The 16,432-nt window shown below is 32.1% G+C and overlaps 2 protein-coding genes and 1 pseudogene across 5 annotated transcripts; 2 read left to right on the top strand and 1 right to left on the bottom strand.

Moving 5' to 3' along the window:
* LOC101491499 (V-type proton ATPase 16 kDa proteolipid subunit-like) lies at nt 1-1,886 on the top strand. Its single transcript, XM_004510603.4, has 3 exons — nt 1-44; nt 178-463; nt 1,636-1,886. Exons 2-3 carry the CDS (start codon nt 180-182, stop codon nt 1,718-1,720), a joined length of 369 nt encoding a protein of 122 aa, XP_004510660.4. The 5' UTR covers nt 1-44; nt 178-179; the 3' UTR covers nt 1,721-1,886.
* Nucleotides 1,887-9,804: 7,918 nt separating this feature from the next.
* LOC113787664 (uncharacterized) lies at nt 9,805-10,829 on the top strand (annotated as a pseudogene).
* Nucleotides 10,830-13,055: 2,226 nt separating this feature from the next.
* Nucleotides 13,056-16,370, bottom strand: LOC101490666 (uncharacterized). 4 transcript variants are annotated; one of them, XM_004510600.4, is made up of 4 exons: nt 16,232-16,370; nt 15,197-15,400; nt 14,201-14,682; nt 13,056-13,752 (listed from the first exon to the last, which is right to left on the bottom strand). In XM_004510600.4, exons 2-4 carry the CDS (start codon nt 15,368-15,370, stop codon nt 13,275-13,277), a joined length of 1,134 nt encoding a protein of 377 aa, XP_004510657.1. In that variant the 5' UTR covers nt 15,371-15,400; nt 16,232-16,370; the 3' UTR covers nt 13,056-13,274. The 4 variants fall into 4 exon arrangements, with proteins under 4 accessions (XP_004510657.1, XP_027192156.1, XP_027192157.1 ...); XM_027336355.2 differs by having other exon boundaries at nt 13,056-13,809; XM_027336356.2 differs by having other exon boundaries at nt 13,056-13,809; nt 15,197-15,404; nt 16,232-16,364.
* Nucleotides 16,371-16,432: the final 62 nt, after the last annotated feature.

Genomic DNA, 16,432 nt, shown 5'->3' on the forward strand with positions numbered 1-16,432 from the left:
TTCACTCATAAACCCTAAAATCATTCTGAACCCTAAATTGAAAGGTATTGCGTTACCTTGGTTTGGAACTGTTGAATTGTTTTAATTTGTGAGAAAAAAACTGAGATTGTTCATTTGACTATAGATCTGTATTGATTTATGTTTATGATATACTTTGAATTGAATTGATGGATGAAGGTATGGGAGCTGCCTATGGCACAACAAAGAGTGGTGTGGGAGTGGCTTCCATGGGTGTGATGAGACCGGAGCTGGTGATGAAGTCTATCGTACCTGTTGTTATGGCTGGTGTTTTGGGTATTTATGGTCTTATTATTGATGTTATTATCAGTACTGGGATTAACCCCAAGGCTAAATCTTATTACCTTTTTGACGGTTATGCACATCTCTCCTCTGGTCTTGCCTGTGGGCTTGCTGGGCTCTCTGCTGGCATGGCTATTGGTATTGTTGGTGATGCCGGTGTTAGGTATGATTCTTCTACCTTAGTAATTGATTTGTGTAATTAAACTTGAAACTGGTTTTTAGATGACTTTTTCCCTTTTTGATTTGCTCTGATGATATACTGAAGAAGTCTAGAATTTCACTTAGATATGCATTCTATCAGTGATGAAAACGATTGAACAAAGGATCATGATTTTAGAGTTCAGAATGATTTTAGGGTTCAGAATGATTTTAGGGTTCATGAGTGAATCCTTTTGATTTTGATTTGTTTAGGATTTTTGATTTTAGGTGTTTTTTCTTTTAATTTAATTTTAACAAATAAATTTTATTTGTAATAATGATTTTTAACAATTATAATAATGATTTTTAAAAATATAAATTATATTTTTTAATCAGAAATAATATAATAATAAGTTTATTCCACGTATGCGTCTGCCACGTCAGCTTTTTATTGACACGTCATTAAAAAAATGACAACTCATCATGATTTGGACTCAAATTCTGTTTGGGGGACTAAAACTGGAGAGAAACAAAATGAGAGGACTACTTTCAATTTTCACCTATAATAGGGGGACCAAAAGTGCAATTAAGCCTAATAAATACTACCAAAAAATTTATAAATCAATTGTCTCTCTTCAAGGGAAAACTATTAAAACAATTCAAATTACCAATAAATTTAAAAATACAACCAACTTTCTTAATTAACATGATTTTGTCTAAGGAATCTTATATATAAGAACAACTGTAGTAATAAATAGATAGTAATTGAGTGTGGTCAATTAATATTGAATTCATTACTTGATAATATCCTCAAATTCATTCATATCGGTTTTTGTACAATAGAAACTATCTACTACAATTTTTGAGACGAGTTCAAAGTCCATAGATTCTAGTTGTAGTTTGTGTACCTACATTGATCTCACACTTAAGTGCAAGTCATTTAGTTTTTTCTAGAATAAAAACTCTATCTTCGTTCGTGATACATATCTCGAGTTCCACTTTATTATTTGTGTATATATATCTTTATAGTGTTATAGACTTGTTGATGATAAAGTTAATTTGTTATGATGTACTAGTTGTAGATATGGACTTGTCTAACGATGATTATCGATAAATTATTTTATTATGACATGATGTGTAACAGTGATTGTTGATGATGAATATGTGTTATGTGTATTATATGTTGCATTCATGTAGTAGAACATGTTGGGGGTTGGACCGTGAAAGAATCGGAGTTCAACGACCGATGATCCCTTTTCTACCTGTATCAACCTGGAATTAGTTTGATCCATGTGTCAGAATAGTTGATGACTAGCCCACATTGCATTCAATGTGTTGATTGCATTAGTTGGATCATTAAGCTATGTGTTAATTGTCAATAATGTTGTTTTGATATATGTGTTATTTGTTGAAAACGTTGTTTGATTGATTATGCGCCACTTGTCGATATTATATGATTTAGATGATAAGAGATGAGTTTAATTAAATTGGATAATGAAAATGGATTGTTAAATAAATAAAATAACAGTTACGTGTTGTTGGAGGATTTGTGATATGATCCTAATAGTCATAGTTCACTTTAAAGATCGTTCTAGGTCGGAAACTTACAAATTTGAGTGAAAATCGTGTTTGGCTGGAGAACGTGATAAACGGCGCTGCGAAACTCCGATTCGGCCGATTCCAAATCGAGGTGAAAGATGACGTTCTGAAACGCAAGTTAGGCTTTTGAATCACCGAAAAACAATATATAGAACTCGAGATATGAACGCTGGTTACTGATTACGAAAATTGAAAGAATTGGAGTATTAGGATTTGATGTAAAGGAAACTCAATATTATTATTCAGCAACGAAACAAAGGAACAAAATGGCGCCACAATCTAGGGATTGATAAGCCAAAAAGAACGCCACAAGGATTAACAACCTTGATAAGTTCAAGATGAATTCTTTCAAGAACTCTAGAGAGCAAAGCCTCACAAAAATAATAATCAAAATCTGCCTTAAGAAAAATAAGGGTTTGCCTTTTATAATGGCAATTCCTAAAAAGTTCTCTAAATTTGGCTCAACTGACATTTTTTTTCAGTTACACCTTATTCTTATGAATTTAGTCTATTACTTTAATTAAAACTAATATTAAAATTTGATAGCACATAGATGCCGCCTTCATTCCTTAACTTCTTCAATTTGGGTTAAGCAATTGACTATCTTGGGCTTTAATTCTTCATGAGTTGTACTTGCTTCAAATAAAGTGGTTATCAAGTTATTTAGAACCTCCTTCGCCTTCTTTGACCTTGATCTTGTCATTGGGGTTCCAAGACCTTGAATATCCTCTAGGCTTTCTTCCTTGGTTATGCATTCTATGTCCTCATCATTCCCTCCTTCTTGAACTGAATTTGCCCTCAAATTGCAATCTTCTTCAGCTGCATCATAAAGAGACAAATCAGCCACATTAAAAGTAGGACTAACACCATACTCACCTGGAAGATCTATTTTGTAGGCATTATCATTAATTTTGGACAGCACTTGAAAAGGTCCATCTCCCCTTGGTTGGAGCTTAGATTTCCTTTGAGAAGGAAACCTTTCCTTCCTTAAATGAACCCAAACCCAATCACCAGGTTCAAACACAACCTTTTTCCTTCCTTTATTAGCTTGTCGAGCATAGCTATCCACTTTCTTTTCAATTTGTGTTTTTACCTTCTCATGTAATTTTCGAACATATTCAGCCTTAGCATTCCCATCCTTATGAATTAGAATAGAACTATTTGGCAAAGACATTAAATCAAGAGGGGTGAGAGGGTTAAAACCATAAACAATTTCAAAGGGAGAATAACGAGTAGTGCTATGAACAACCCTATTATAGGCAAACTCAACATGGGGCAAACATTCTTCCCATGTCTTAATATTCTTTTGGATTACAGCCCTTAGAAGAGAAGAAAGAGTTCGATTTACTACCTCAGTTTGGCCATCAGTTTGTGGGTGGCAAGTCGTGGAAAAGAGAAGTTTAGTTCCAAGCTTACCCCAAAGTGTCCTCCAAAAGTGACTAATGAATTTAGTGTCTCGGTCACTCACAATGCTTCTGGGTATACCATGAAGTCTAACTACTTCTTTAAAGAACAAATCTGCCACGTGACAAGCATCATCCACTTTTCTGCAAGGTATAAAGTGAGCCATCTTGGAGAATCTGTCTACCACCACAAAAATTGAATCTTTTCCGCTCTTAGACCGAGGAAGACCTAAAACAAAATCCATAGAAATATCAATCCAAGGGGAGTTAGGTATTGGTAAAGGAGTATACAAACCATGAGGCATAACTTTAGACTTAGATTTCTTACAAACAATGCATCTTTCACACAATTTGCGTACATCACGTTTCATGTGTGGCCAATAAAAATGTTCATGCAACATGTCTAAAGTCTTTTGTACTCCAAAATGTCCCATTAATCCCCCCTCATGTGCTTCCTTCACAAGCAAATCCCTAATGGAACCTTTAGGCACACATAACCTCTTTTCTTTAAATAAATAGTCATTATTCTTAAAATACCCATTTTGGGCAGCATGCACACAAGATTTATATATTTGAGAAAATTCGGAATCATGTTCATACAATTCTTTAATTACCTCAAAACCAATAAACTTAGTTTCAAGAGTAGAGAACAAAACATACCTTCTTGAAAGTGCATCAGCAACAACATTTGACTTACCTTTTTTATGCTTGATCACGTACTGAAATTGCTCAAGAAATTCAACCCACTTGGCATGTCTCTTGTTGAGCTTACCTTGGCTCCTTAAATACTTCAATGATTCGTGATCACTATGTATTACAAATTCCTTTGGTAAAAGATAGTGCTGCCATGTTTGTAGTGCTCTCACTAATGCATACAATTCTTTATCATATGTAGGGTAATTAAGGGCAGCACCATTAAGTTTCTCACTAAAATAAGCAATGGGATGTCCCTCTTGCATCAAAACAGCCCCTATCCCCACATTTGATGCATCACATTCAATTTCAAAAGATTTAAAGAAATTAGGCAATGAAAGAATAGGTGCATGAGTCAATTTTTCTTTGAGGGTAGCAAATGCTTGCTCTTGTTTTTCACCCCATTTAAATCCCACATTCTTTTTAATCACTTCATTTAAAGGTGCAGCTAATGTACTAAAATCTTTAACAAACCTCCTATAGAAACTAGCTAAGCCATGAAAGCTTCTTACCTCGTTAACATTCTTAGGAGTTGGCCACTCTTGAATAGCTTTGACCTTTTCTTGATCAACCTGCACTCCCTGTGAGCTAATAACAAAACCAAGAAAAACTACATGATTTGTATATAAAACACATTTTTCCATGTTTGCATACAATTTCTCACGCCTAAGAGCTTCCAACACACTTCTCAAATGCAAAAGATGATCATCGTAAGATTTGCTATAAATCAAAATGTCATCAAAGTAGACCACAACAAATTTCCCTAGAAACTCCCTTAACACATGGTTCATCAACCTCATGAAAGTGCTAGGCGCATTTGTTAGTCCAAAGGGCATGACTAACCATTCATACAAGCCATATTTTGTTTTAAAGGCTGTTTTCCATTCATCTCCTTCTCTAATCCTAATTTGATGATATCCACTTTTAAGATCAATTTTTGAAAACACACAAGCACCATGCAATTCATCCAACAAATCATCTAATCTAGGAATGGGATGTCTATACTTTACCGTGATATTATTGATGGCTCTACAATCGGTGCACATCCTCCAAGTTCCATCTTTCTTAGGTACAAGAATAACGGGTACTGCACATGGACTTAAGCTCTCTTGCACCCATCCCTTTTGCATCAAGTCTTCAACTTGCCTTTGGATTTCTTGGGTCTCTTGGGGGTTAGCTCTATATGCTGGCCTGTTGGGCAATGAAACACCTGGAATGAGATCAATTTGATGTTCTATACCTCTTATAGGTGGTAGGCCTTGAGGAACCTCTTTGGGAATTACATCTTCAAAATCCTGCAACAAAGAAACAACTTCACTAGGAAAAGAATTGGTTAGATCTGCAACCTTTAAGTCACTCTCCTTGCTTAAAAGCAATAGCATTGGCTTTTTTAATTGCATAGCCTTTTTAACCTCTTTTTCTTTTATGAACAAATTTTGTGTTTTTCTCTCTTTCTTTTCATTCTCTTTTTCTTTTCCCTCTTTTTTTTGACTATTTTTTTCTTTTCTCTCTTTTTTTCTTTTCTCTCTCATTTTGGATTCATCCTCACCAACCTCTCTTGGAGACAAAGGAGCAAGAGTAATTTTGCGTTCTTTATGTATAAAAGAGAACTTATTTGTATAACCATCATGGTTGCTTTTCTTATCATACTGCCATGGCCTTCCAAGAAGTAAATGACAAGCCTCCATCGGAACTACATCACATATAACTGTATCCTCATACCTCCCAATAGAAAAATTCACTTCCACCTGCTCACTCACGATTTGCTCGCCTTCCTCACTAAGCCATTGAAGTTTGTATGGTTCTGGGTGGGGTTTAGTCACGAGGTTCAATTTTGATACCATTCTTGCACTTGCAACATTAGTGCAACTTCCTCCATCTATAATTAAAGAACATAACTTACCTTGGATGAGACATCGAGTATGAAAAATATTTTTCCTTTGTGTTTCATCTAAGTCTCTTGATTGGCTGCCCAACATTCTTCTAACCATAAACAAGTCTCCTCCTTCAGCAATTTCTTCCTCATTCTCTTCATCACTAGATGCAGCAGATTCAGAAGATGACTCGCTAGAAATATCTCCATTCTCCTTAAGCAACATGGTCTTCTTAGTTGGACATTCAGAAGCTATGTGACCTCTTCCCGAACATTTGAAACATTTAATTTCACTACTTTTTGTTTTCTTATGAGCATCACTGGATTTATTTTGAATTCTCTGAGGTGCAACCGTGGATGTGTTTGATGATGTACTTCCCTCCTTCTTATTTCTATCCTTCCAACTATAGGAGTTAAAGTTAGAAGAGTTCTTTCTGACACCTTTTCTTTTCAGTTGTTGTTCTACCTTAGTAGCTTGATGCACTAAGTCCTCCAACTCCACATAATTTTGCAATTCCACAACATCACTTATATCACTATTCAGCCCCTGTAAGAAACGTGCCATAGAAGCTTCCCTATCTTCACTAATATTTGCTCTAATTAAGCACACCTCCATCTCCTTATAATAATCATCCACACTTTTGCTACCTTGTGTGAGCCTTTGAAGCTTATTGTGAAGATCTCTATGATAGTAAGAAGGAACAAATCTCTTCCGCATTAACCTCTTCATCTCCACCCAAGTATCCACCATTGGTTCTTCACATCTCACTCTTTCTTTTTGTAATTGGTCCCACCAAATGAGTGCATAATCAGTAAATTCCATGGCTGCCACCCTTACCTTCTTCTCTGCTGTGTAATTATTGCATGAAAATAGTTGTTCAATTTTCATCTCCCACTCAAGGTAGGTCTCCGGATCACTTTTTCCTTGAAAAGATGGTATTTTAAGCTTCACTCCCTCTATTCTGTCTCCTCTACCACCACCTTCAGTTTCTCTTCTCCTCCTCCTACCTCCGTCATCGCCATAATTTTCTTGATTTTCTAACTGTTCAATTCTAGCATGTAAATCTTCAGTATGTTCCCTCAATATTCTTTGCATTTGAGCCGTTATAGCCTCCACTAACAATCTGTTGTTTACTCATGGAGGAGGGCTATCATCACCACCTATTCCTGCCATACTTTAAACAAACGGGAAAAAAAACAAGTAAAGTAAAAAAATAAAGGACCTCACCACACAACTCACGTGTTTACACTCTTGAATTTGTCACTCGTGTTTCACTCAATTTGGCTTTTTTTATATAATGAATCTCTCTTGCCTTTTTCCACTCAATTGCTCTCTTCAAGTTCTTAATTGAATCAACAAGAACTTTAACATTTGAACCCAAAAATCAGTATGAAGAATTTAGAGTAACACAAAGCAGTAGTAATGTGATTGGCAAAAATAATCTAAGGAATTTTGTCAAACAGGTAGTGTGCACTACTTTTAACAATACTTTTATTTTTTTATTTTTTTTTGTATTTTTTTTTTGTATTCTATTTTTTTTTTTGTATTCTTTTTTTTTTTTTATTTTTTTTTTATTCAAGACCCCTTTGTCCCTCAAATGTTTCTCCTCTTCTTCTTTCTTTTCTTTGATTTTATCTATCTCTCTCAAGGCAAGTTTCTCTACTATTCTGGCTTGTTTTGCATATCCATTTTCATACAAATATTTCACATACTCTGGATCCAATACAAAATCGCGAAAAAAATATTGATCATATGACATACTTAGGAATTTTGTCAAACAGATAGTGTGCAATACTTTTAACAGCACATCTTTTTTGTATATTTTTTTTTTTTTGTATTTTTTTTTTCAAGTAGCAGCAACACACCAATTAACTAAGAACAACAATTCAACAAAACAATACAACTAGCAATTTAGGTATCACAAAAAAAAAATGCATAAACAAAATTTTCCTCAATTCCGTTCCAAACCTAGAGACAAGCTCTGGTACCACATGATATGATCCTAATAGTCATAGTTCACTTTAAAGATCGTTCTAGGTCGGAAACTTACAAATTTGAGTGAAAATCGCGTTTGGCTGGAGAACGTGATAAACGGCGCTGCGAAACTCCGATTCGGCCGATTCCAAATCGAGGTGAAAGATGACGTTCTGAAACGCAAGTTAGGCTTTTGAATCACAGAAAAACAATATATAGAACTCGAGATATGAACGCTGGTTACTGATTACGAAAATTGAAAGAATTGGAGTATTAGGATTTGATGTAAAGGAAACTCAATATTATTATTCAGCAACGAAACAAAGGAACAAAATGGCGCCACAATCTAGGGATTGATAAGCCAAAAAGAACGCCACAAGGATTAACAGCCTTGATAAGTTCAAGATGAATTCTTTCAAGAACTCTAGAGAGCAAAGCCTCACAAAAATAATAATCAAAATCTGCCTTAAGAAAAATAAGGGTTTGCCTTTTATAATGGCAATTCCTAAAAAGTTCTCTAAATTTGGCCCAACTAACATTTTTTTTCAGTTACACCTTATTCTTATGAATTTAGTCTATTACTTTAATTAAAACTAATATTAAAATTTGATAGCACATAGATGCCGCATTCATTCCTTAACTTCTTCAATTTGGGTTAATCAATTGACTATCTTGGGCTTTAAGTCTTCATGAGTTGTACTTGCTTCAAATAAAGTGGTTATCAAGTTATTTAGAACCTCCTTCGCCTTCTTTGACCTTGATCTTGTCATTGGGGTTCCAAGACCTTGAATATCCTCTAGGCTTTCTTCCTTGGTTATGCATTCTATGTCCTCATCAATTTGTTATGCTCAATCGATATTTTTTATATGTTGAATTGTAATTTTATCGTATATCCAACATTTTAGGTGTCAACATAACATAACATAAAGAGTTAATGCTTCGAGGTCTTTATATTCTAGTTACATTAAAATATGACCAAGTGACATAAAGTTTTGTAATTAAAAGATTATAAATATTTAGATTGATACACTTTGCAATTGAGATAGTTTTATGTAATATGTTTTACTAAATAAATATTTTATTTTTTTTATGCTACTTGAAAAATATTTAAGGAAATGCTATGTGATAAAACTTAAAGGGTTATTGATAAAGACTTTTGTTTTATAGGCCATATAGTCAATATAGTCCTTAAATAACATTTTGTTCTCACTTAATCTGTTTTATTATGTGCCTTTGATGAGAATTTGTGCCTCTGTGTTTACTAAACTTTTATTTTTGACTCTATATTTAATAGTATGTCGTAATGGATTTTACTCAATTCTTCCATCCTTAACAATCACAATAAGCTTAGAATATTAGACTTTCAAACTACTAAACATAAAAGAAATGGTTGTTAATGAGTCATGTAACCAATTTTCTTTTTCAATGTCCAACAAGTACATTATAGTATTGCAGCATATAGTCATTTTTCTAGTTTGACATCAATAAAATGGATTGATAATCAAACTACAATTGGCAACTCAATAAAATAAGCAATTCTAGTGAAAAAATAATCACACTTAAAAAGGATGTAATCAATACCAAAAAAACTTTATAGAAGAAATTTAGGATAAAAGGATTTTTCAAAGTAAAAGAGATTTTAGAGTTCACTTAACACTCACAAAAAATTTACAATCTAATTTGAATGTTCAAAGTCTGTATTTTTAACAATAGACTAAATTATTAGAATTATTGAATAATGAATATATATTTAGAGAAATGGTTTTGACTAATTTCTTCCTATCTTTTTTTACTCAAACACATGCTCTTAGTGTATACTTATACACACAAGTGTCATTTTTTAACAAAAATTACATTCGACACAAAAAATAAGCAGCTTAAAAGTAGAATTTTGGAGTTTAGCCTCGTTTAAAAAAAAGACAAATATAACAGAAAGGATTAATAATAATTTTTTGCCGAAGAACTTTTCTAAATCTCATTTTCATTGTCACCTTCTAATTTAATATTGACAGATTTGATTGAAGACATGTTCTAATGTTTGATATGGGTTGGTGTTAGCGTCTGATATCAATACAAACACGTCAATGTCATTGTTTTCTATGTTAGTATCCTTGTTTCATAACACCTCTTTTTAAACCAAATAAAAGTCATAGCCAAAAGCTAAAAGACTTAGAAACAATACAAAGAGAGTGATGTTAGAGTTATGCGAGGAAGAAAAGAGAAACGAGATACCAAAATTACCACTTTTGAACCCTCTAACAATGGATTCACCAGAGAGATCAGGAACAGCAACACCACCACTTCATATCACAACATCAATTCCATTTGGATGGGAAGAAAAACCAGGAAAGCCAACCTTGTACTGCCCTTGTAACATTCTCAAATCCAACACCAATGAAATGTTTGGAACTTCTTCCAAGGTTGTTACTTGATGCTACTAATCTCACAAAACTTTCATCACCTACGACAGTTTTAGATGGACCCTACATAAGAAACAGAGTGAGTGAAGATTTTTGTGATTATGAAAGAGGAAAACTTGGTATTAAGGTTCTTAAGAATGAAATGGAGGTAAAGAAAAAAGGGTTGCTTTGTTGGTGGAGGAAAAAGGACATTAAGGTTAAAAAACATGTCTTTTCATGTTGTTCTGTTTTTGATAAGGATAATGATTATGTTGGTAACATCATTGGTAGTCACAAGAATGTGAAGATGAGGAAGGTGAAACATCATTGTAGCTTTGACAACCCTTTCAATGCCAAGTCTCTTGTTTGGGTAAAATATATTTTTTATATATTAAAGGCTTAAATATATTTTTAGCTTTTGAGAATCTATGCACACAAATTACTCATGAAATAAGTCTACCGTATCTTTTCACTCCAATCGACTTTCAGTGTTCTTCCATTTCTTACTTTGCACATTTAGATTTGTTGATAACAAAATATATTATATTTTAATATTATCTCATGTAATCATTGGACGATTCCTTCTTAAACTTGAGTGGAGAGCATACTTTACATACAAAGTTTTGTCTCTTACATAATATTAAATACATATAATTATAATTTCTATTTAAATTGTCTGTTCATTGACTCATAATTCACTCACCCAAAAACGTTTATGCCTTTATGGTTTATAAATTAGCACCCTAAGTATCAATGAAAAATGTGAGATTATGTAACTTTTTTGACAACTTCCTCAGTTGGGTCAAAACTTATGTTCATGTCATTTTCTTTCTCTACTTAATTTTATCCATCTTTTATTTTTTTTATTTTTATCTATATATTTCCGTTCTAATCTAATATGGTTTTTTAGTTCTCACCCTCAAATTTAACGAGGAATATGAGATTGTGTAACATATTCGATGACTTTATCAAGTGGGTCAAAACTTGTGCTTAGATCATTTTATTTCTCTACTTAATTTTATCCATATTCATATTGGATGACTTTAACAACTTTCCCTTACTCCTCTCATAGGCCAATAAATGCTCATATTTACTCACTTTCCATTAAATACCCTTCTTTATTCCTTTCTTTCTTTTTAATTTTTTAATTTTTTTTAATTTTAATTTTTTATTTTTTCATTTTTTTTTATCACTGTTATTTTGTTTCTATGCTTTGGCTGTCAAATTTCCACTAAATACCCTTCTTTATCCCTTTTTTTTATCACTATTATTTTGTTTCTATGTTTTGGCTGTCAAATTTCTCTCTCATCGGTTTTATATTTTATTGTTATTAGGTGTTGTGGTTCTAATTAATTAGTTTAATTATCTCAAACCAAAAGTAAATTTATTAAATCTCTTTTTAAAATTTAATTGCTTAAGTAAAATTAAATTAATAAAATTTAAACATAATTTGAGTTTGATGGAAGGTTTAAAAGAATATTTTAGTATTTTAAAAATAAGCAATACTTCTATTTCTTCAGTTTCTATTCTTTTTTCCTAAACCAAACAACATATTAAATATATCATATTTCTGACTTTTTTTTTTTTTCTCTTGTCACACTTTTTCTTACCTCTTCCTCTCTTCTCAATTTATCTTCATAACCGATCACATCCCAAAGACCCTGTTTTTAATATATCATAATTTTGCATACACCTGAATAAAAAACTAACAATAAAAAATATAACTATTATTACAAATTTAATTTCATATCAAGTTACTCTCGACAATTCATTAAATATAAAAATCACAATATTTTAATTACATTTTAATAATTAAAATGTAACAACCATCTTAAATGACCACAAAATATATAATTAAAACATAATCATCACAACTTAATTTCATAACTCTATGATTAAAACTAACAATAAAAAACATAACTCTTATAACAAAATTAATTTCATATTAAGTAATTTTTTGTGATTCATTACATATAAATACATTACAATATTTTAATTACATTTTAATAATTATAACGTAACAAACATCTTAAATGACCATATAATATATAAAAACATAATCATCATAACTTAAAAATCAATAATCAGTTATAAAAAAATAATCTTAGTCGACTTAAACAAAAGTAAATAAATGTTGAAACAAAAATATTTTAATAAGAATTAACAATATAATTGATAAAACATTTAAATAATTTTAAATGCTTATTTAGACGTTAAAAATAATCAATATACAACTTTTGCACATTATTATTATTATTATTATTATTATTATTATTATTATTATTATTATTATTATTATTATTATTATTATTATTATTATTATTATTATTATTATTACTGCGTCGACATATATATTTACCATGTACGTAATGCACATATAACAATTAGTCAATCTAATAAATTATTTTTGCGTCTTTTTCTTTAGTAGTTATCAATGCATGTAGTCACCACGAGCATTGTTTCAAAACATTTTGAAATGTGTAGTAAAAAATGTTACAATTTAAATAATTCATATATAACTTATATACTTTGCTAAAAATAGTATCTACGATTATCAATAATATAATTTTTCACTTAAATCATGATTAACATTTTAAGTCCAAAATGTGTTACTTAAATGATAGGATTTTGATATTGTAGTAAAAGTTTAAATCCAACTCAAAACAGTCGTTAAATGATGATAAATTCCACTTTGATTAACATAATTTTTCCATCCCTAAAATCTATAGACAGGTATCTCACTCTAATCATTTTTATCAACATATTTTTACATAGTCAGCACACATTACATAATGTACATTAAGGACTAAAATCTACAAAAACTACATACACTTCTTTCTCCATTTACCAATCTTCATGAAAAGCAAGACTATGCTCTAAATCCTACAAAAAAATTACAATCGAGGTACCATCCAACCTACAGTCCATCCTAAAAGTAAACCAGCTCCAACAAGACTCAATCCTAAAGCAAATGCAACAGCATATGTTGATGCATCACTTATTGGCTTCCTTAGTTTTTCTTGTTTAACATTATCGAATTTTCGCTTTCTCGTCAACGGCTTCATACATTCGTAGGACATCGAAGGAAGAGTCTCTTGGAAGATAGTAGATATTGGTTTGTCCTCATTCTTAATCTCAGTGTTTAGAGTTTCCAATTGTAACAATCTATACCATTGTTTGTATGCAAAGAGTTGAGAAGCTTGTATGAAAAAGAGTGCAATGATGTGTTCCTTATCAGCATAAGCTTGTTTTGCCACTTCCTCGGCTTCCCTCGCACGTGTTTGAGAGTGACATAATGCTTCCATGAGTTGAGCTTTGGTGTGGTCTCCCTCAAAAGCTTGTTCTGTTTTACCCTCATGGATGGTGGTATAACTGCAACAAAAATGCAAGTCCAAGCTAAATCCATACAGATGAACACCAGCCACGACACTGACACATAGACATCAGTAATAATTTGAGGAAATGAACGTGATTGAATGTAATCACACGTGTCAGTATGGTGTTGGTGTCAGATACTAACACAAGTATGATGCCTAGTGTCAATGCTACATAGGTTCCAATCCATAAAATCTATAAAAAAAAAAAAAATAGACCATCACGAGACTCTAGAACAAGCAAACAGAAGTTGAACCCTCTTTAAAACAACCCCTATTCTAGAAGGCTGATTCTATGGCATTCTCCTTAAAAAGGGTACACCGTTGCACTGACATAGTAAAATTGTTTTACACATGCGTTCAATCAAATCATACTACAATATCACTTTGTTATGTTAGATCCTAAAATATCAATTGGATGAAGTGTAAAAGGTGCAATAAAATACCTTGAAGATTTGTCAGAAGAAAAATATAAATGCCCTTTATTAGATGGAGGTTCAAGCTTTCCAAGCATCAATCCTGAATCTAAACTTTCCTTAGCCTGAACAGTGAAAATAGAAGAGACACTGGATTTTGCTTCACAACCACAACATGTTGGTTTTATATTGTAATGACTTATATCACATGGCTGTTCTCCTAGATACTTCTTCCGTGGTGGAGGAAGATCACAATTCTCAACATAACTGAGTGATTTCCGCGAAACCAAGCAAGCTAATTCATTTCTATCTGTAGTTTTCCACCATGGCTGGTCATTGTCATCTTCAATCCAAGAATAATCTGAATCCAAGGAGAAATCCTTTGTTTGCTTGGATACTAAGCAACCAACAGAATCAGCCTCCATCGTCTCATGTTTCGTCATTTCTGAACATGCCTTTTTACTATATGCTTCTAGCATTCCTTCCATACATGTTTTCTTCATAATAGAAGCCTGAAAATCAAATGCAAATTATTGGATGAAAAATGATTCTCATCACCAAAGTGAGTGGCATCCCCTTTCCATGTAAGTTTTATGTTGGAAACACCCAATTTAGTCTCTAAATGTGTATGATGGTGTCATTATTATAGTCCCTAAATGCATCGAAACTTCAAAAACAAGCCTGAGTGTGTCTTTTGTTGGTAATTTTATGAACAAAACTGACGAATGAAAGACACATTCGAGGATCAAACTAAGATGATTAGTGGAAGACACATTGATGAATGTTTTTGTAATTTTGATACTTTCAAAGGATTATAGTCTAACATATTCACGGATCAAAATGAACTATTTATTTAATTTATTACTATCACTAATTTCCAAAATACAAATGCTAACTAGTGCCCTAAAGACACATGTTAAGGAACTAAATATATAAATAATATCTTGGAAGTGATGTATTCAATTCAATTTCTTAAAAGTTTGAAAGTCGCTTTATTCAACACAAAACAAAATGAGTGACACTAACAGCATTCTGAAGTGATTCATCAGCTACAATAGCAAGTCCAAGATCATTCAATTTTGATGTTGCTCTTGATGATTGGCAACAAGCCAATTTGGGAACTCTTTTTGCATCTTCTTGCACAAAGCAACGATTAACAGTTCTATGCCACACAGCCCTCACTTCTGTTGCTGCCATCATTTGCCCATTGCTCTTTTAATAATTTATAATCTGTCTAAAACAAGTAGTTAAACATCTGAATTGAATAATGGAATTTATGCTTTGTGTCAAAAGTTATAAATCAAACTTAATGCCTTGGTAAGATAATCAGAAATGAAGCTATCCTCAAGACCAAACTATTTGGATTGAGTTATTTGAGTCACATAAGCACTAGTAAGATTATTTGGAAAAACTTATGGAAAGAGATTATAATAAACTCTTCAAAATAGATTAAAGTTTATATGAAAAAAGTTTGAATTTATTTTATGTTTTGATAAAAAATTATTTTATACACAAGCATTATTTACAGGACAAAAGCCTATGCTACAATTAAGGGCTTAATTAAGTTTCTTATCTAAACAAGGCCGAACCATTAATCATCATCAAACATGTGATGCATACACATAAAAAGAATGGATAAGAAAATTTACATATGGTAAAGAAGAAGAAATAAGTTGTCAATTTTGAACAAAAAAAGGTTAAATTTGCAAAAAGTTATTCACAGACATATACACACAGAAGTTGCAATTACAAAAAAAATTGTTGAAGGGTAGTAAGTAGTGTACTTTACTATCTGAGGCTTGAAATAGAAGATTTACCAAAAAAAAAAAGAGAGAAAAAGAGAATGGTGAAAATCACAAAGACATAAAATCAATCCACACAAAGATGAAAACACAGAAGAGAACACAAAATCTTGAAACAGAACAACATAGTCACTTAAACAAGCAAAATCATAAGTAAAACACACACACATGAGTCATTGACAAAAAAAGTGAAGCATTAATTGAATGAATGATAGTTTATAACATATAAGAAAAGGAGAGAAGGATTTAAAGAACTAACCAAAGTGGATAATTAAGATCACAAAAGAAGAAGAAGAGGGTGGTTAGTAATAATATGAGAGTGGTGTGTCTTTTACAAATGTTGTTGTTTTTAGATATCATTCTAGTACAAGTATTTTATGTTGCAGTTTCTACAACCCATGTGAAACGCCGTCGTTTTCCCAATATAGGGGTCCACTGAAAACAAGAAAAAGGAATTGAA

The sequence above is a fragment of the Cicer arietinum genome, chromosome 7, assembly GCF_000331145.2.
Source record: "Cicer arietinum cultivar CDC Frontier isolate Library 1 chromosome 7, Cicar.CDCFrontier_v2.0, whole genome shotgun sequence".
Taxonomy (NCBI): Eukaryota; Viridiplantae; Streptophyta; class Magnoliopsida; order Fabales; family Fabaceae; genus Cicer; species Cicer arietinum.